At 40.9% G+C, this 20,514-nt stretch overlaps 2 protein-coding genes across 2 annotated transcripts; one reads left to right on the top strand and one right to left on the bottom strand.

Annotated features, from left to right (window-relative positions):
* Nucleotides 1-5,084: 5,084 nt before the first annotated feature.
* phax (phosphorylated adaptor for RNA export) lies at nt 5,085-9,255 on the top strand. The gene is made up of 5 exons (XM_064943432.1): nt 5,085-5,239; nt 6,640-7,259; nt 7,435-7,555; nt 7,783-7,866; nt 8,025-9,255. The coding sequence occupies exons 1-5, from the start codon at nt 5,135-5,137 to the stop codon at nt 8,310-8,312; spliced, it is 1,218 nt and encodes a 405-aa protein (XP_064799504.1). The 5' UTR covers nt 5,085-5,134; the 3' UTR covers nt 8,313-9,255.
* A 254-nt stretch (nt 9,256-9,509) lies between these two features.
* Nucleotides 9,510-12,490, bottom strand: LOC135518333 (la-related protein 6-like). The gene is made up of 3 exons (XM_064943431.1): nt 12,340-12,490; nt 11,758-11,971; nt 9,510-11,604 (listed from the first exon to the last, which is right to left on the bottom strand). Exons 1-3 carry the CDS (start codon nt 12,363-12,365, stop codon nt 10,558-10,560), a joined length of 1,287 nt encoding a protein of 428 aa, XP_064799503.1. The 5' UTR covers nt 12,366-12,490; the 3' UTR covers nt 9,510-10,557.
* Between the last annotated feature and the right edge of the window lie 8,024 nt (nt 12,491-20,514).

Genomic DNA, 20,514 nt, shown 5'->3' with positions numbered 1-20,514 from the left:
TGCTTAGCAGGACAGAAAAAATGGTCCAATTCACGCACTTATCAAAAGGTCATCCCTACTGCCTCTGATTTGACTGACTCACTAAACACAAATGCCTTCATTTGTAAATGATGTCTGAGTGTTGGAACATGCCCCTAGCTATCCGTGAATAAATAACAAACAAGAAAATATTTGCATCTGGTTTGTTTAGTATAAGACATTTTAAATGATTAATACTTTTACTTTTAATATTTTAGCAATTACATTTACTTTTGATACTTAAGTATATTTAAATCCAAATACTTTTACACTTTTACTCAAGTATTATTTTACTGGGTGACTTTCACTTTCAGTTGAGTAAGTTTTCTATTAAGATATCTATACTTTAATTTGACTAAAGTATGACAATTGGGTACTTTTTCCACCCCCCCCTTACCTTAACCATTTTACATTTCAACTTCAATGAGGGGAAGGATGTCCCTAGGACTCTAGACTGCAAGGACCCCCCCAAGGACCCCCCTCCCTATTCATGACACAAACTGTTCACACCCGTCTTCTTGGTGGAGAGAATTTTGCTTATATGCTGCAATTCTACATATTTTGCCATGGGTTGCAAAGAAAATGTTGACCTTTTGAAGCAAAGTGTCTTGCAATTCTAAACATGTTCCCATGTCTAATGGCCGTGACTCATATCGCTCTCACTAACTTTAAGCATCAGCAGTCAGAGCAGCTTACCGATCACTGTACCTGCACACAGCCAATCTGTAAATATCCTCTTGCTCTTTTGCACCCCAGTATCTCTACTTGCACATCATCTGCACATCTATCACTCCAGTGTTAATGCTAAATTGTAATTATTTCACCTCTATGGCCTATTTATTGCCTTACCTCCCTACTCTTCTACATTTGCACACACTGTACATAGATCTTTCTATTGTGTTATTGACTGTACGTTTGTTTGTGTAACTCTGTGTTGTTTTTGTCTCACTGTTTTGCTTTATCTTGGCCAGGTTGCAGTTGTAAATGAGAACTTGTCGCAGTTGTAAATGAGAACCTGTCCCAGACGTATTATTTGACCATGCTGGTCATTTATGAACATTTGAACATCTTGGCCATGTGCTGTTATAATCTCCACCCGGCACAGCCAGAAGAGGACTGGCCAACCCTCATAGGGCAGCAGGGTAGCCTAGTGGTTAGAGCATTGGACTAGTAACCGGAAGGTTACAAGTTCAAATCTCCGAGCTGACAAGGTACAAATCTGTCGTTCTGCCCCTGAACAGGCAGTTAAACCTGAAGGCCATCACAGAAAATAAGAAATTGTTCTTAACTGACTTGTCTAGTTAAATAAAGGTTAAAAAATAGCCTGGTGTCTTCCTAGGTTTTGGCCTTTCTAGGGAGTTTTTCCTAGCCAACGTGCTTCAACACCTGCATTGCTTGCTGTTTGGGGTTTTAGGCTGGGTTTCTGTACTGCACTTTGAGATATCAGCTGATCTACGAAGGGCTATATAAAATATATTTGATTTGAATTTGATTTGATTTACAAACTAAGCACGTGTGTTTAGTGAGTCCGCCAGGCAGTAGGGATGACCAGGGATATTCTCATGATAAGTGCGTGAATTTGACCATTTCCCTGTCATGCTAAGCATTCAAAATGTAATGACTACTTTTGGGTGTCAGGGAAAATGTATGGAGTAAGAAGTACATTTTCTTTCGGAATGTAGTGAAGTAAAAGTAAAAGTAGTCAGAAATATAAATAGTAAAGTACAGATACCCCCCCCCCAAAAAAACTACTTAAATAGTACTTTAAAGTAGTTTTACTTAAGTACTTTACACCACTGCAAACACTGATCCCAATAATTTAGGTAGCCTAGAAAACAATGGTCCCCTCTGGTATGTTCTGTTGCGAACTGTCTGGGACTCGTTGTTGTTTCCTTGTTTACTACTCAAATATATTTGACTTATTAAATCAAAGATGAATTTAACTGCAATACACTCGTCTCAAATATATTAGCATAACTAGGCTACATAGAACCACGGCGGACCAATTGTAAAATAAGATAATTTTCTTCACGTCCCAGTGCAACATGCCTAGATCTGCCCACAGGGGCGTGGTTTACGGTAGCTGTCTTTGAAATAATCGCTCGTATCACCATATTCCAACGCAGGATCAAGTTATCTCACCATACCAGGACAAGGAGCATTTTAGCTATCAGTTTATTCCAAGTAATAATTTAACACTACAACAATTGATAGGACAAGTAGTGTAAATCTAATACAGTCATCAATGCAGGACCCACTCATTTCATTCATACTGACAAACTAGAAATGCCATATTATCCCTGTCAATAGTTGGAGTAGGATGATTGCAGAGCACCCTGCCTCAGACTCAGGATGTTTATTTTCTAGCTCACAAACTACATTCCTTTTCTGTGATGATTTATTTTATTCATTCATGTCTCTCACTTTTGTCTCACATGATCTATTCAGCTCTCCTGTGTCTCACTCTCTGAGATCAACCAAGTGCTATTGACCAGGCATGGGCTGATTCACTAAACTGTGAGGAGAATTATCCTACTGCAATTTGAACTAGCCCTGCCATCCCTATTTAGACATTGGGACCACATATGCATTTGCCTGTTCTCTTTTCTTTGTGGATTCTGTCTTGCACAGTCTAGTGCATTTTACATTTGAAGAACACCAACTACAGATACACACATGCTTGTTTGAGCATCTCAAAGACTACATTAAATATAGAATCAGTTTGACGAGGTGAAAAACATATTATTTTACTGTTGTAACATGCAGTGGGGAGAATTCTATTGTCCCTGTGACCACACATGCTTTAGATTGCATTTTGCTAAGGCACTTGTCTCTCTCTACATCGGTCAGCTACATTGGTTACCAGAGTGGGATCCTTTTGACACGCCTATGGGGCCTGGGCACACAAATGCTCCTAGAGAGAAGGGGGAATACAGAAGCACGCGTTGATGACACTTCTACAGTCTCTATCAGAGGCCCAGACTTTTGGCATATAGATGGTAATTATTTAGCTAGTACTGTCAATGCGTGCACCATGAATTCTTGAATTGGAATTTAATTTACTGAAACAATCTAATCTGAATACATTCAAATCTGTTTCTCTGAAGTTAGTGACAAAGTAACTAATGATGACAGTAGAAATAAAATGTCAACTAAAAAGTTCAGTTTGATTTATTGTAAACATCATAACTGTATTGATGCTCTGTGATGGGAGATTCAGATTAATGTAAGCTTTATTAGCATGAATGACAGACACTATCGAAGTCCGATAATGACATCAACAATAACAGTAAAAAAAATAAAAAATTCTACTACTACTAATAATAATAGTGATGGTGATTAGAGAAAAGGGATACCTTCAAAAAAGTTTATTGAAGGATATAAGCACTTTGTTACAGTGGGACTGTAAATTGATACAATGTTAGACTCTATAAGAAATCCCGCTATGCCCTCCGACGAACCATCAAACAGGCAAAGCATCAATACAGGACTAAGATCGAATAGTACTACACCGACTCCAACGCGCGTCGGATGTGGCAGGGCCTGCAAACTATTACAGACTACAAAGGGAAGCACAGCCAAGAGCTGCCCAGTGACACGAGCCTACCAGACGAGCTAAATAACTTCCATACTCGTTTCGAGGCAAGTAACACTGAAACATGCATGAGAGCATCAGCTGTTCCGGACGACTGTGATCACGATCTCCGCAGCCGATCTGAGAAAAACCTTTAAACAGGTCAACATTCACAAGGCAGCAGGGCCAGACGGATTACCAGGACGTGTACTCCGAGCATGCGCTGACCAACGGGCAAGTGTCTTCACTGACATTTTCAACCTCTCCCTGTCTGAGTCTGTAATACCAACATGTTTCAAGCAGATCACCATAGTCCCTGTGCCCAAGAACACTAAGGTAACCTGCCTAAATGACTACCGACCTGTAGCACTCACGTCTGTAGCCATGATATACTTTGAAAGGCTGGTCATGGCCCACATCAACACCATTATCCCAGATACCCTAGACCCACTCCAATTTGCATATCGCACCAACAGATCCACAGATGATGCAATCTCTATTGCACTCCACACTGACCTTTCACACCTGGACAAAAGGAACACCTATGTGAGAATGCTATTAATTGACTACAGCTCAATTAATACAGCAGAGATGATTGTGGACTACAGGAGAAGGAGGACCAAGCACGCCCCCATTCCCATCGACAGGGCTGTAGTGGAGCAGGTTGAGAGCTTCAAGTTCCTTGGCGTCCACATCACCAACAAACTAACATTGTCCAAACACACCAAGACAGTCGTGAAGAGGGCAGGACAAGCTTCCTGCCATCCAGGACCTCTATACCAGGGGCGGTGTCAAAGGAAGGCTGTAAAAATTGTCAAAGACTCCAGAAACTCTAGTCATAGACTGTTCTCTCTGCTCCCGCATTGCAAGCGGTACCGGAGCGCCAAGTCTAGGTCCAATAGCTTCTACCCCCAAGCCGTAAGACTCCTGAACAGCTAATCAAATGGCGACCCAGACTATTTGCATTGCCCCCTCAATGGAACGCTGCTGCTCCTCTCAGTTACTATCTATACATAGTCACTTTAATAACTCTACCTACATGTACATATTACCTCAATTCCCTCGACATGGTGTCCCCGCACACTGTACCGGTACCCCTGGTATATAGCCCCGCTATTGTTATTTACTGCTGCTCTTTAATCATTTGTTATTCTTATCTGACTTTTTTTGTTGTATTTTCTTAAAACTGCATTGTTGGTTACGGGCTTGTAAGTAAGTATTTCACTGTAAGGTCTACACCTGTTGTATTCTGCGCATGTGTCAAATAACATTTGACCTGAAGCGTGCTGGGCCCATAACCCAGAGGTCGACGGATCGAAAACGTTCTCTGCAAACTATTTTTAAATTTTCATTTGTATAGTAACATACCAGCAAACTGTAGTTAAATAAATATAAATACCTACAATCTATATTTACACGGGTAATGTTCATGTCTTGCTTTTGAATCACAAACTATAACAATTAAAATATAATTTATCAAGAGGAAAAAAGTTGTGACGTAGATGTGGGTACTTTTATTTACTTCCGAGTAAGACTGGAGAAATGGCGGGTGTTAACAGAGATACAATGGATGATTTGGAGGATGGAGAGATTTCTGGATCAAACTCTGATTCAGAAATGGGAACCACAGTTGACGTTAAACCCCAGGTAAGAAAATAATTAAATTAGACGTTCTTAAACACTAACAATATGGATTGTTTGATTCTGCAAACGTTAGCTAAAGCTAGCTAGCTACGTTCGCGACGCTAGCTTTGCAACGTAGCTACAGCACAAATTGAAGAACAGTCTTTAGTTACAGTTTGCTAGAGGAGCACGTTGTCCACAAAGATTGCTATATATTTTTTGCAAGTCTCTGTGGTCCTAGTGCATCGAAAGCGTGTGCTACATTTAGCTAGCTTGCGTTGCTATGGTGTGGCCACTCAAGCTAATTTATGCTGCTGCATTTCATCTAAAGACTCTTTTTTTTTATTATTTAACTATGCAATGACTAAACGAATGACTAATCTCGGTTATCTAGAAGTACAATTATTGCAAAAGTGTCACTTCACATGAATCTGTCCACGATAGATTAACTGTTACATGTCAACTACCGGTAATGAGAGGAGCCTACTACTTTGGTATTAAAACCTGTACAATTTTATGTAAAAAATGTAAATACCCAAAATTAATTATTTATCATGAGGGCCATAAACGATACCTAGTTATACTGCCAGAAATATTAAAATCTCACCTTTCTGGTATGAATAGCTATAAATTGCTGAGGTAATCACTTTTCAGGACTCCAGTACACAGTACAAATATGAATATACAAATATGAAAAATCATACATTGTTTTCCTATTCCACAAAGTGGGGGGAATAAGGCTTGAAATGCTTTCTAAATATAGACATCTATTTAGAAAGGACTTATTATAATATTTCACCTTATAACTGTAAAATACAAATGTAGCACCATTTCATATAACATACATCAGAGCATTTTCTGCCCAGTGTCCTCTGAGTGAAGCAGAGACGCCATTCAAATGCCTGCTGACTCATTATACCATCGGCTTTAAGCACCAATTCATCCCTTTGTGACGAAGGGAAAGTGGTCTTCTGTCAATTCTACAAAATGATTTGGTATTTTTCATGTTGAGAGCTCTAAATCCATCAGATAATATCACAGTGAGATTAAACTGATTTTGCTGCAATCTTTAGGGTCTCCTATTTCATATCCAGTATTGTAAGCGGAGCTGCGAGTATCACAGGTGAAGGAAATCGATCCTTTGTCTGGATAGGCCAGAAAATGTGACCTGTCACTCCTTATGCAAGTGAAGTGTCAGATTTTACATACTGCATGTCAGATGAGAGAGGAGAATGGCATGTGAAGTGGGACCAAGAGAGCATTCACGGAGTGCACTATTTATTTTGCGCCATTCACAGAGCGCCCTGCACACACACGTAGGTGGGAATCAGTCCAGAACAGCTCAAAATCAGGCGTACCAGACTTTTAAATGGCCTTGTATAATTAAATCTGAAATGATCTGACAGTCTTCTCTTACCACCTAGATGCCTGCAGCAGCTCCTGTTTTCAGTGGCCAGTCTTTCCAGAGTAGGGCCCTTCCACAGACAGCCACAAGCTACCGTAGCACCATGAGAACCGTGGACTCCAGCGATAGCGAACCAGACTCTGATGAGGACGCAGCAGTGTGGAGGCGGAAGCGGCAGAAGTGCTCCAACGCTCCCCAACCTGCCCCGGTCCCCACTCCCCACTTCGGAGCCCCCCAGGCTAACCCAGGTGGCCGCAAAGTCAACAACATCTGGGGCTCTGTGGTTCAGGAGCAGACCCAGCAGGCAGTGGAAGCTGAGCTGGATTTCCTTGGTGTGGATGGTGCCATTAGCATGGCCAACAGGCAGGTGGAGACCTACAACTATGTCCTGGCCCGCAAGCTCATGGAGAAGGAGAGGGAGGAACAGGAGCCGGGCGAGGTAGCCATGTTGGACACTCAGCTGGACGAGTACATGAAGCGTGGCGGGCCGGCCGCCGAAGAGAATGGAGGAGGCCATTTTAAGAGGAAGCGATCAGCCAAAGAGAGGCTGGGCCCCAGGGCTGAGATGGACATCGAGGGTCGGTATAAGATCACAGAGGACGACCCGGACGACAGGGTGATTGACGAGATAGCCCACAGGTGAGCTGGTTGGTTGGAATGTCTCGGCTATTTCATATTTGGCCATATGAAATGTTTGGCTTGTCACGCGGGCTAAATAAAATATAATTATTTTCTTCTTTCCACAGTGTCAACAATATCACACAGTCGTACAATAACCTCATACTAACTTGCGGATCCATTTTCTCCCCTCAAGGCTACAAGAGCCCAAAAAGGAATTGATTGAGCGAATTGTGAGAGTCATTGGGAAGAAGAAAGCAATAGAACTACTTGGAGAGACCGCCACACTTGAGGAAACTGGTGGTGTGTACATTATGGTATGCATCTGTTCTTGTTTCAGTTTATGAGATAGATACAGCTGAGTTAATTGACAACTCCTGTTATATGATATCCATAATGTCCCAATTCTCATTGCAATGAATCATCACTTGTGTAACTGCATGCCTTTCTAAAACATATTTGAATTAGTACTCTTATGCTAGATTGTTCTGTAACCATTTGTTAAGTCTGTGTGAAATTATTTGATATGTTCACCTCACTGTAGGACGGCAGCAGGCGACGGACTCCTGGAGGGGTGTATCTCAACTTGCTGAAGAACACTCCCAGTATCTCTAGTGAGCACCTTAAGGTATGACACTTTTGAGACTGTAAAATCAAGTGGCTTTTCATGCACTTCTCTAATCCTGTCCACTGAATCAGTGTTGGTGTTGCTTTTTTTCTGTACTCCCCATATGCACACTACATTTTTAATAATCACATTTCTGTAAACATTTCATTTTTAAATAGGAAATATTTTACGATGAAACCCAGAAGGAGTACAAGGGCAAGAAGTCAGCACAGAAGCGAAGGCGACACGTGGTTGCCAAGAAGATGAAGCAGGCCATCAACACACTGAACCTGCAGGAACACGACGACGTCTCCAGAGAAACATTCGCAAGCGACACCAACGAGGCCTTGGAGTCTCTCGAGGTGGTTGCCGAAGAGGAGGGCCAACAGGAACCGGAACCAGAACCTGCCATGGGCACTGAGGACACACCCGTAGTCTACAATGCTGCCGACCTGGAGGTCTTTTGATCCAAATTGGCTGCCCAGTGTCTGAACTTGTGCACGTCCCAATGAGGACGTCCCATGAGGCTGTGGCATCCACTGTGACAGGTGGACGCTGCTCAGATACAAAATGGTGAATGCACTGTAAGTTACTGTTCACGACAGCGCTATGTAATACTAGACTTTCATCCTCATGTTTGTCTAACAAATTGAGTTGTCTTCTTTATCAATCAGTTGAAGACCAAAGCTTGCATCAGGATTTGTTAGCATTAGTAACGTGCTTACAGAGCAGCTAGTTACTAACCACAGATACCACCTGACTGATAATTTCAACAACAGAAAATGTTTTTCTCCAAAAATGGATACCAACCCCTCATATATTTGCATCCTGGAAAGCATAAGATTTAGTATGGCTTTTTTACTAATGCTCTGTTTGTCCACAATTTCAAATGTAAAGTAAAAATATGGCATGTAAAGGCAAATGTGGCACCACGCCAAAGGAATGGCAAAATCAGTATGCCAGCTACAGTACTTGCTATCTACTGTATATGTTTATAGGGAGTATTTGTTTGTGAGCTAGTTGGATTGAACAGGATCTGAGTGTTTGTCATGTACAGGGGAACTGCACTAAGACCAATCCTTAGAAGTAAGATCAAATCCGTTTTGAGATTTTTCTTTCAATAAAATTTGTTTGTTCGACCCTTTTAAAAGAAACAATTTGATCACAAGCCAGTGATTTTGAGTGTTGTGAAAAATGCATGCGTCTTCAGAGGACCCATGGTCTTTTTTTAATTTGTTTATGTTGAGATTGGTTCGTATTATGTTGCGTTGTGAGATAAAGCACTAAATTGTTCCAGTTCCCTAACCCATTGCTGCCCCCCCTGTCTCTGGACAAGACATCTCGGAAAAATTTTCTGTGTTTTTAACACATTCCTTACATAAAATATTATTAAACTCATTGTCCACCCTTTGCTTTAATTAATACAGTGTGATGTAATCAATTGTATTTTGATTTGTCTTATTTCTTCACATCTGAATGGGTAGTGTACACGATTCAGGCTGATGTGTGTGTTATCTTGCCCTGTGGTGGTCATTGATTGGCCAGTAACAGATATGGGCTGGGAAATGATGCTGCTTTTTTTTGGTCACCTACTTTTCATACTAATGTGAATTTATGAGGATTTTGGGGGGGGGGGGTCACAGTAATCATGTAAACACTCCTCAGCCATTCAAGAGACTTCCCGTCGTACATTTTAATTGACACGCTGAAATTGGCAACAAAAGAGCTCTTATGAGGCATCATTTTCGTCATTGTCAAACCCCTTTGTCAGCTTTTTGAATCAGAATAGAAGCCCTTTGCTGTGGTGCAGGGACTCTCGACACAGTACTAGAGGGCTCCGACAGTTTCCCATGTTGTCATGGCGACATTCATATTGGCAGTTTCTCATTCAAATCGACATACTAAAGTTTATTTTCAGGCTATATTATAACTGGGCAATATAAATAGCTTTTCACCAGAGCACAGTGCAATGTTGACCTGCACTCAGTCAAAACAGCAGCTGTTTCAAATAATTTCTGGGTAACAATTACCTTACTGATTGTTTTCAATTAAACATTGTCAAAAAGAAACAAAGCTTCTAAGCAAAGAGAGATTTTTCAAGCAAGAATTTTGCTAGGAATGTCTGGGAATGGTCTGAGTGGGGAGGGGAAAACTAGCTGTTATTGGCAGAGAGGTTTGGAACTCTTATTGGTCTATTAACTAATATACTGCCTGGTGATGTCACCAAAATTCCCACCAAAACAGGCAGAACTTTCAGGTGGCTTTTTCAAACAGCTCTTACACTAAAAAGCCATTCCCACATTATTCTAACCTCAGTGTCGAAATATATATAAAACACAATGTTTTTGACTGCACTGGGCCTTTTAAGAATATTAATAACTGCAGCTGAGTCATAGAATGAGTAAAGATAAGAAGTTAAGATATAGTCACTGTGTGGGTAGATGTTGAGATGTTACAGGATTTAACAGCATAACAGAAGTCCTAGTCCTTATAGCATGTTCAATGGAGATACTCCATTGTAAGTGCATCTTAGTCCAGAACTACGCATTTTCGGGATACCGTCCCTAAATGTTATTTCTAGAATTCCCCTTCAAGATGCTTGTAACAATTTTTCCTGCACACAGATCTATACGAGACTATAAAATAAAATCTATACAATTCAGTAGATGACTTCCTAAAACATAAAACAACATGAACAGCATTGGTCTGAGGTCATGTCTTGAGGGAGTACTGAAGTGTTCTTCCTACGAAGGAGCTGGGAAATCCTCTTGTCCCATCTGGCCCGTAGGGGAACCGGATGACCCCAGGGGGCAGGGAATCCCCCATTAGGACCCTCTTAATACCCAGACGACCCTGCTTACTGCTGCTGCTGTCATCCAGGGAGGAGGTTTGCACCGCAGCCAGTTTACGCCTCTGGAACCAGAGGCTGCTGCTATCGGCCGGGTTCTCGTAGTTGCGTCGACTGAGATCCGGGCTGGTGTCGGGGCTCCTCCACATCTCGGAGGCCAGGAGCGGAGAGACCCGCGGAAGGGTGGGCAGAGGTGCCCGGAGGACCCTGGGGCTGTGGTAGGGGCTAGAGCGAGGGCTGTCCCAGGGGCTCCTGCATACCTGGCCTGAGGAGAATCTAGGCATGTGCATCGGAGAGGCCATCTCGGATTCGCCGGACGAACTCCACGCCGAAGAGTCTTCCCCTCGGGACTGGAGCTGCTCTAAGCAGCGGTTGGCGATTGATACACCTTTACCGACACCTCTGTCCTCAACGCAGCCTCCCAACTTATGCCCTGCTTTCTTTTTCGAGGTCATCCCGATCAGGACGACTCTCACAAAGTCCTCGGACTGGGACAGCTGGTGGTAGGCTCTGCTGGCCCCTTCCAAGTCCTCATACTCTACCAGAACACTTTCCTGGGAGCACAGCTCAGGGTACCTGTTGGCGAACCTCTGGACTTCCTGTGGGAGCTCCTTCCCTGGCCGGAACACCCTCACTGTGCAGATGCTTCCAAAGGGCTCCAGGAGAGTGATGGCCGTTTCCATAGTGCTCCTCTGGGGTGCAGGGACATCTTCATCACCACCATTGCCACTCGACGTCAGCTCAGCAGAGATGTTCCACATAAACAGAAGTCTGCTGGGTACCTGAACCAGGAGGGACTCTGGTACTGGGTCTTTGCGACGGACCTTGTTGCCCTCCTTGTTGACTTCTAGTTTGGAGGAGTAATTTAGGGCGTAGGCTGTGACTCGCCAATCTTTGGTCAGAGGCTTCATCTAATAGAACATGGATGTAAATGTCAAGTTAATATCTCAATGTCTTGATATATAAAAATGTGTTATAACAAAATTGAAGTCAACATATTTAAAACAGGATATTGTTTTTCAATTGCATTAGTTGGAATATTAGGGAAAAGAAAAGTATCTCACCTTTTTAAAAGATGTCAGCAGCTTTATGTTCACATAACCCATTTTGTTTCTTTTCACATGTTTTAAAAGGAATGCATCTTTTGCTAGATTTTCATCGGAAAGATAGTGTTCAATTTGGGTCACCATCTTCTGTGTAAGATCAGCATCTGGAGGTGACCAATCATCCAACTCCATGTCTTTATAATTTTCCTTGTAAAAAGGTCGGCAGATAAATCTAAGAGAAATCATGTAAAAAAATAAAATAAATAAAAGATCTTTCAGACCACAATTACCATACTTTATGATAACACTATTTAAATGCATAATTTCCTATATTTTGTTAAATTAAAACCACATTCTGGAATCTGTTTACCAAGACTCAAATAACCACAACACCATGGAGTATTGGTTATTCTGGGCATGACAGTTATACAACGAATAGGATCATAAGGCATAGGCCTATATTCTTCAAGAGTCAATGTCATTCATTGATATCCCAGATTGTGCATTCAATTTAAGCCATTCAATGACCAGACATACATTTTAATTTGTCAACTTGTAGGCAAATTAAAACAACATAAATTCATAGATAATATGACTTGCCTGTCTTCAATTATAGGGCTCTCCATTTCTGCTCTCTGTCCCTGGTCCTCCTGAACATTAGACTTTTCTTCTTGCTTTCGAAAAGCTTCTCTGACGAGATAAGTCAAATTTCCTCAACTACAATCTACTTGCAGATACAGGTGTTCATGTCCTCCCCATGACCATTGCGAGCCAATTTATAGTCTCGAGCCGCACCGGTCAAGTGGAGACTGCGGGGGCTGTCATCACGAAGCAGCTCTCGAGTTTGTGTGGTCTCAAAATAGGCTACACTTTTCATTTGTCAGACGAGCCATTCAAAATAACTCTTAACAGGATATCACCAAAAAAGGATATTGCTTCCGTCTGACGTTATTGCAACAATTCAAACCTTTCTCAAGGAGGCACAACTTGGTCATAAAGAAACGGATGTTCTTGAAATAAAAGGAAACAAGAGAAAAGTTATACCAGACAAATGATCTCAGGAATGGCCATAGATGGGTATAATAACAGCCATGAAATGTAACGGTATGTTATAATTTTCAGCAGCTCCATATGTACCAAAATGTATTTGAGGGTTGGTCCCCACTCTCTTCAGATTTTGAGATAATTTAGATAGCTTCGATTTGGCAACAGGTATTTATGTTGTTTTTTGCTTTCTGGAATCACCTTGATATACACACATAATTAGGCCTATGGTATTATACAGTACTGTAAATATATGTTTTTTACATAAAAGCAAAAGAGAGTAAAGAAAAACATTTCAACTGAATGACAATGCCATAAGCAACATTGTTATTGTACAAGTAGGCATTTTATCATCCTTTCCATACAGACATTATCCCACACCATATATAAATAGTCAGTGCTATCTGGGGTCCTTGGGACGTCCATACCCTAAACTCTTACCCTAACTTTAATCCCTACCTTAACCTTAACCATAGCCCTTACCTGAACTTAACCTTAACCCTAAACCTTACCATATAAAATGTCAACTTCAATGGGATAGGGATGTCCCAAGGATCCCAGATAGCACAGACCTTATATAACTAACTACATAATGTGCTGATACTTATTATATAAAGCTTTTTTAATATAAAATACCATACAGCACTATTGGAACAAGAATAACACCCTAAGCCATTTATAGTATCCTTGTGTTTTTTGTTATTGTTATGATTATTTCATAATCACTTTTCATAATCACTTTTCACTTATTCATTGTCTTGAGTTAGCCTGTTAACTAAACCTGTTAACTCAACCTTGAGTTAATTCAACTTTTCATTATGCACTTGTCCTTCTTTTACTGTTGACAAGCAGCTGGAAAACATGACAGTATCTGATGTCCAGCAGGGGGACTCAAACCTCTGTCCTTCATATCTCTCTCTCCATCCATGTGTAGCAAAATGAAACACATATGTTTATTAACAGTATACAACCTGGTTATTTGTACATTTCATTTAACCTTTATTTAACTAGGCAAGTCAGTTAAGAACAAATTCTTATTTACAATGACGGCCTTCCCTGGCCAAACCCTAACGACGCTGGGCCAATTGTGCTCTGCCCGATGGGACTCCCAATCACGGCCGGATGTGATACAGCCCAAGATCAAACCAGGGTCTGTAGTGACGCCTCTAGCACTGAGATGCAGTGCCTTAGATCGCTGCACCACTCAGGAGCCCTGTAATTTAAAAAAAAAAACATGACGCCACAAAAATACATCAGCCTAACATCATTGTAAACAGTTCAATTAAAATTTTCAAAAAGAAACGAAAATAGCTTCTTAACAAAGAGCAATTTCTCAAGTAAGAATTTTGCTAGGACTGTCTGGGAGTGGTCTGAGTGGGGAAGGGAAAACTGAAAATTAGCTGTTATTTGCATATAGCTTTGGAAGTCTCTTTATTGGTCTATTAACTAATTTACCACCTGTTGATGTCACCAGGCAGGCCAAAACTCCATCCCACCAAAACCGACTGAAATTCAGAAGTTGTCTGTCCTCCAGCCCCTCTGAAGAGGACAAACAGTAGAATTACAGGTTCTGGGGTCTCCTCCTAACAGTTTGTTCACAGTAAATTACAGCACAGGCGGCACAAGCGTGCTATAATGGTGGGTTTAGTAGAACACACTGGCTTATCTACAAATCACCAACTCTAAACTGCAAGCCGACAGAACAGAGGTCTCTGTCCTGCAGCCAGCAAGGACTTTGTCAGACATGCTTAGTTGGCAAGTTGGAGCTTTGATACCGTCAAAGCTATGGTCAGATTTTAGGAAGTTCAAAATTAATTGTTGTTTCTCAGTAGTTACATACAGTACATGCACTTAAATAAGTTACTTCATAAACTTAAGAGGCATTAAGCTTACAGATGTTTACAGACGCAAACTTTGCAAGTATAAAAGTTATATAGTTGTTATAAACACTGAACAAAAATATAAAAGCAACATGCAACAATTTCAAAGATTTTACTGAGTTACAGTTCATATAAGGAAATCAGTCAATTGAAATAAATAAATTAGGCCCTAATCTATGGATTGATGACTGGGAATACAGATATGCATCTGTTGGTCACAGATACCTTTAAAAAAAGGTAGAGGTGTGGATCAGAAAACCAGTCAGTATCTGGTGGGACCAACATTAGCTTCATGCAGTGCGACACATCTCCTTCACATAGACTTGATCAGGCTGTTGATTGTGGTCTGTGGAATGTTGTCTCACTCCTCATCAATGGCTGTGCGAAGTTGCTGGATATTGTCTGGACCTGGGACACACTGTCGTACACGTCGATCCAGAGCATCTCAAACATGCTCAATAGGTGACATGTCTGGTGAGTATACAGGCCATGGAAGAACTGGACATTTTCAGCTTCCAGGAATTATGTACAGATCCTTGCGACATGGGGCCATACATTATCATGTGGAAACATGAGGTGATGGTGGCTAATGAATGGCACAACAATGGGCCTCAGGATCTCGTCATGGTTTCTCCGTGCACTTAAATTGCCATTGATAAAAATCAAATTGTGTTCATTGTCCATAGCTTATACCTGCCCATACCATAACCCCACCGACACCATGGGGCACTCTGTTCACAAAGCTGATATCAGTGAACCGCTTGCCCACATGACGCCATACACGGTGTCTGCCATCTGCCCGTTACAGTTGAAACCGCGATTCAACCGTGAAGAGCACACTTCTCCAGCATGACAGTGGCCAGTGAAGGTGAGCATTTGCTCACTAAAGTCAGTTACGTTGCTGAACTGCAGTCAGGTTATGACGCTGGTGAGGATGACGAGCACGCAGATGACCTTCCCTGAGACGGCTTCTGACAGTTTGTGCAGAAATTATTTGGTTGTGCAAACCTACACAGTTTCATCAGCTGTCCGGGTGGCTGGTCTCAGACCATCCCACAGGTGAAGAAGCTGGATGTGTAGGCCCTGGGCTAGCGTAGTTACACGTGGTATGCGGTTGTGAGGCCAGATGGATGCCAAATTCTCTAAAACGACATTGTAGGCAGTTTAGAGAAATGAACAGTCTCTGGCAACAGCTCCGGTGGACATTCCTGCAGTCAGTATGCCAATTGCACACTCCCTCAAAACTTGAGACATCTGTGGCATTGTGTTGTGTGACAAAACTGCACATTTTAGAGTGGCCTTTTATTGTCCCCAGCATAAGGTGCACCTGTGTAATGATCATGCTGTTTATTCGGCTTCTTGATATGCCACACCTGTCAGCTGAATGGTTTATCATGGTAAAGAAGAAATTCTCACTAAGAGGGATGTAAACTAACTTCTGCGTACAATTTTAGAGAAATAAGCTTTTTGTGCATATGGAACATTTCTGGGATCTTTAATTTCTGCTCATGAAACATGGGACCAACACTTTACATGTTGAATTTATAATTTTGTTCAGTATAGTTGCAAACTATAGCTTTGAGAAACTTGTAAAATAACACAATTGAACCTGTTGTGTTCATTGGATGGGATTCGGTTTACACAATGTAGTTTTGGCATAGCACCTCATAGTAAGGTATGTTTCGCTTTGAATATCTAAACACACTAGAAATTCCAAAACCGTTGTTCTGCTGATGAGATAATTGAGGAAGTTAATGTATAACTTAAAAGGTGATACTTGAGGAATTGAGGGTGAAGTGTTCAGGACAACTTTAGCCTAAGGTCAATGTAAACCTACAACATGTCACACCTTCTAACATCTCCTGCGTTAACAGCTCATTTTGTTGTCTGAAATGGTTAATGTTGGCTTCTTTCACCTATAAAGTAGTTCAAGGAGCTGGCAGTTCATGGGAGATGTTCAAACAATTTTGTCAAAACAATGGCAATGTGCAAAACACTATAGAATTCCCAATTCGTAAGCATTTCACTGTAAGGTGACCTGGTGACTTGTAACCTGTTGTATTCTGCTCATGTGACAAATAAAATGTGATTCATTTGTGAGGCTTGACTGGTATGTAGCCAACACAGTCCCTTCTCCTTGGCCAGGGCCAAGGGGGGCTTGTCTTGGAATAGGAGAACAAACAACATGATACTTCAGCTTGAGATGAGATATTTGTCATTATCAGGGAGCTTTCAGGGAATGCTCAATGAGATATTCCCTTCTTTGAAGGGAACTGGTCTCGCGGACTAGCCTCTGCTTTCTCCCACTCTGTTCATAAAGTTGGTGATAAGGCAGAAGACATTTATCAGGAATTCCTATATCTTATTCTGTAATTTCATCATCGCAAAGCTTTTGATATGTAGGATGCAAGTAATGCCTAAAAACAAACACTGCACATTCTATGTTATTGTCACGTGTGCTCCCTCTCTGGCCTGTAGGTCACCAGCCTGCTCGTTGTGGCGCACACCTGTCACCATCGTTATGCACACCTGCGTGTCATCAGACTCATCTGGACTCCATCACTTCCCTGATTACCTTCCCTATATGTCACTCCCTTTGGTTCCTTCCCAAGTCATTATTGTTTCTGTTCCTGTGTCATGTCTGTGTGTTGTTTGTGGTTCTTATGTTGTATTATGTTGTGGTTATTTATTAAAACACTCACTCCCCGAACTTGCTTCCAGACTCTCAGCGCACATCGTTACAGTTATGTCCTCTGTTGGAGCTATAGGCCTCAATCATTACATAATAATTTATTTTGTCTCATCCAAGAAGGCCCACTGTGCAATTACATAATGTATTAATCAGGATCACTACTTAAATTGATGTTATTAATCAAAAGTAGAATCATTACTAATCTACTGTTTGGTCCTCTTGGATCTGCAAACAAATAGGGGTAGGCCAAATTGTCATCATATAGGTAGGCCTAATTGTCATTATAGAGGTAGGCCTAATTGTCATTATAGAGGTAGGCCTAATTGTCATTATAGAGGTAGGCCTAATTGTCATTATAGAGGTAGGCCTAATTGTCATTATAGAGGTAGGCCTAATTGTCATTATAGAGGTAGGCCTAATTGTCATTATAGAGGTAGGCCTAATTGTCATTATAGAGGTAGGCCTAATTGTCATTATAGAGGTAGGCCTAATTGTCATTATAGAGGTAGGCCTAATTGTCATTATAGAGGTAGGCCTAATTGTCATTATAGAGGTAGGCCTAATTGTCATTATAGAGGTAGGCCTAATTGTCATTATAGATAGGCCTAATTGTCATTATAGGTAGGCCTAATTGTCATTATAGAGGTAGGCCTAATTGTCATTATAGAGGTAGGCCTAATTGTCATTATAGAGGTAGGCCTAATTGTCATTATAGAGGTAGGCCTAATTGTCATTATAGAGGTAGGCCTAATTGTCATTATAGAGGTAGGCCTAATTGTCATTATAGAGGTAGGCCTAATTGTCATTATAGAGGTAGGCCTAATTGTCATTATAGAGGTAGGCCTAATTGTCATTATAGAGGTAGGCCTAATTGTCATTATAGAGGTAGGCCTAATTGTCATTATAGAGGTAGGCCTAATTGTCATTATAGAGGTAGGCCTAATTGTCATTATAGAGGTAGGCCTAATTGTCATTATAGAGGTAGGCCTAATTGTCATTATAGAGGTAGGCCTAATTGTCATTATATAGGTAGGCCTAATTGTCATTATATAGGTAGGCCTAATTGTCATTATAGAGGTAGGCCTAATTGTCATTATATAGGTAGGCCTAATTGTCATTATAGAGGTAGGCCTAATTGTCATTATAGAGGTATAGAGGTAGGCCTAATTGTCATTATAGAGGTAGGCCTAATTGTCATTATATAGGTAGGCCTAATTGTCATTATAGAGGTAGGCCTAATTGTCATTATAGAGGTAGGCCTAATTGTCATTATAGAGGTAGGCCTAATTGTCATTATAGAGGTAGGCCTAATTGTCATTATAGAGGTAGGCCTAATTGTCATTATAGAGGTAGGCCTAATTGTCATTATAGAGGTAGGCCTAATTGTCATTATAGAGGTAGGCCTAATTGTCATTATAGAGGTAGGCCTAATTGTCATTATAGAGGTAGGCCTAATTGTCATTATAGAGGTAGGCCTAATTGTCATTATAGAGGTAGGCCTAATTGTCATTATAGAGGTAGGCCTAATTGTCATTATAGAGGTAGGCCTAATTGTCATTATAGAGGTAGGCCTAATTGTCATTATAGAGGTAGGCCTAATTGTCATTATAGAGGTAGGCCTAATTGTCATTATAGAGGTAGGCCTAATTGTCATTATAGAGGTAGGCCTAATTGTCATTATAGAGGTAGGCCTAATTGTCATTATAGAGGTAGGCCTAATTGTCATTATAGAGGTAGGCCTAATTGTCATTATAGAGGTAGGCCTAATTGTCATTATAGAGGTAGGCCTAATTGTCATTATAGAGGTAGGCCTAATTGTCATTATAGAGGTAGGCCTAATTGTCATTATAGAGGTAGGCCTAATTGTCATTATAGGCCTAATTGTCATTATAGAGGTAGGCCTAATTGTCATTATAGAGGTAGGCCTAATTGTCATTATAGAGGTAGGCCTAATTGTCATTATAGAGGTAGGCATCTATAGAGGTAGGCCTAATTGTCATTATAGAGGTAGGCCTAATTGTCATTATAGAGGTAGGCCTAATTGTCATTATAGAGGTAGGCCTAATTGTCATTATAGAGGTAGGCCTAATTGTCATTATAGAGGTAGGCCTAATTGTCATTATAGAGGTAGGCCTAATTGTCATTATAGAGGTAGGCCTAATTGTCATTATAGAGGTAGGCCTAATTGTCATCATATAGGTAGGCCTAATTGTCATTATAGAGGTAGGCCTAATTGTCATTATAGAGGTAGGCCTAATTGTCATTATAGAGGTAGGCCTAATTGTCATTATAGAGGTAGGCCTAATTGTCATTATAGAGGTAGGCCTAATTGTCATCATATAGGTAGGCCTAATTGTCATTATAGAGGTAGGCCTAATTGTCATTATAGAGGTAGGCCTAATTGTCATTATAGAGGTAGGCCTAATTGTCATTATAGAGGTAGGCCTAATTGTCATTATAGAGGTAGGCCTAATTGTCATTATAGAGGTAGGCCTAATTGTCATTATAGAGGTAGGCCTAATTGTCATTATAGAGGTAGGCCTAATTGTCATCATATAGGTAGGCCTAATTGTCATTATAGAGGTAGGCCTAATTGTCATTATAGAGGTAGGCCTAATTGTCATTATAGAGGTAGGCCTAATTGTCATTATAGAGGTAGGCCTAATTGTCATTATAGAGGTAGGCCTAATTGTCATTATAGAGGTAGGCCTAATTGTCATTATAGAGGTAGGCCTAATTGTCATTATAGAGGTAGGCCTAATTGTCATTATAGAGGTAGGCCTAATTGTCATTATAGAGGTAGGCCTAATTGTCATCATATAGGTAGGCCTAATTGTCATCATATAGGTAGGCCTAATTGTCATTATAGAGGTAGGGCTAATTGTCATTATAGAGGTAGGCCTAATTGTCATTATAGAGGTAGGCCTAATTGTCATTATAGAGATAGGCCTAATTGTCATTATAGAGGTAGGCCTAATTGTCATTATAGAGGTAGGCCTAATTGTCATTATAGAGATAGGCCTAATTGTCATTATAGAGGTAGGCCTAATTGTCATTATAGAGGTAGGCCTAATTGTCATTATAGAGGTAGGGCTAATTGTCATTATAGAGGTAGGCCTAATTGTCATTATAGAGGTAGGCCTAATTGTCATTATAGAG

The sequence above is a fragment of the Oncorhynchus masou genome, chromosome 28 (assembly GCF_036934945.1).
Source record: "Oncorhynchus masou masou isolate Uvic2021 chromosome 28, UVic_Omas_1.1, whole genome shotgun sequence".
Lineage (NCBI taxonomy): Eukaryota > Metazoa > Chordata > Actinopteri > Salmoniformes > Salmonidae > Oncorhynchus > Oncorhynchus masou.
The sequence above is the reverse complement of the archived record's forward strand: the minus strand, read 5'-3'. Positions and strand labels throughout refer to the sequence as shown.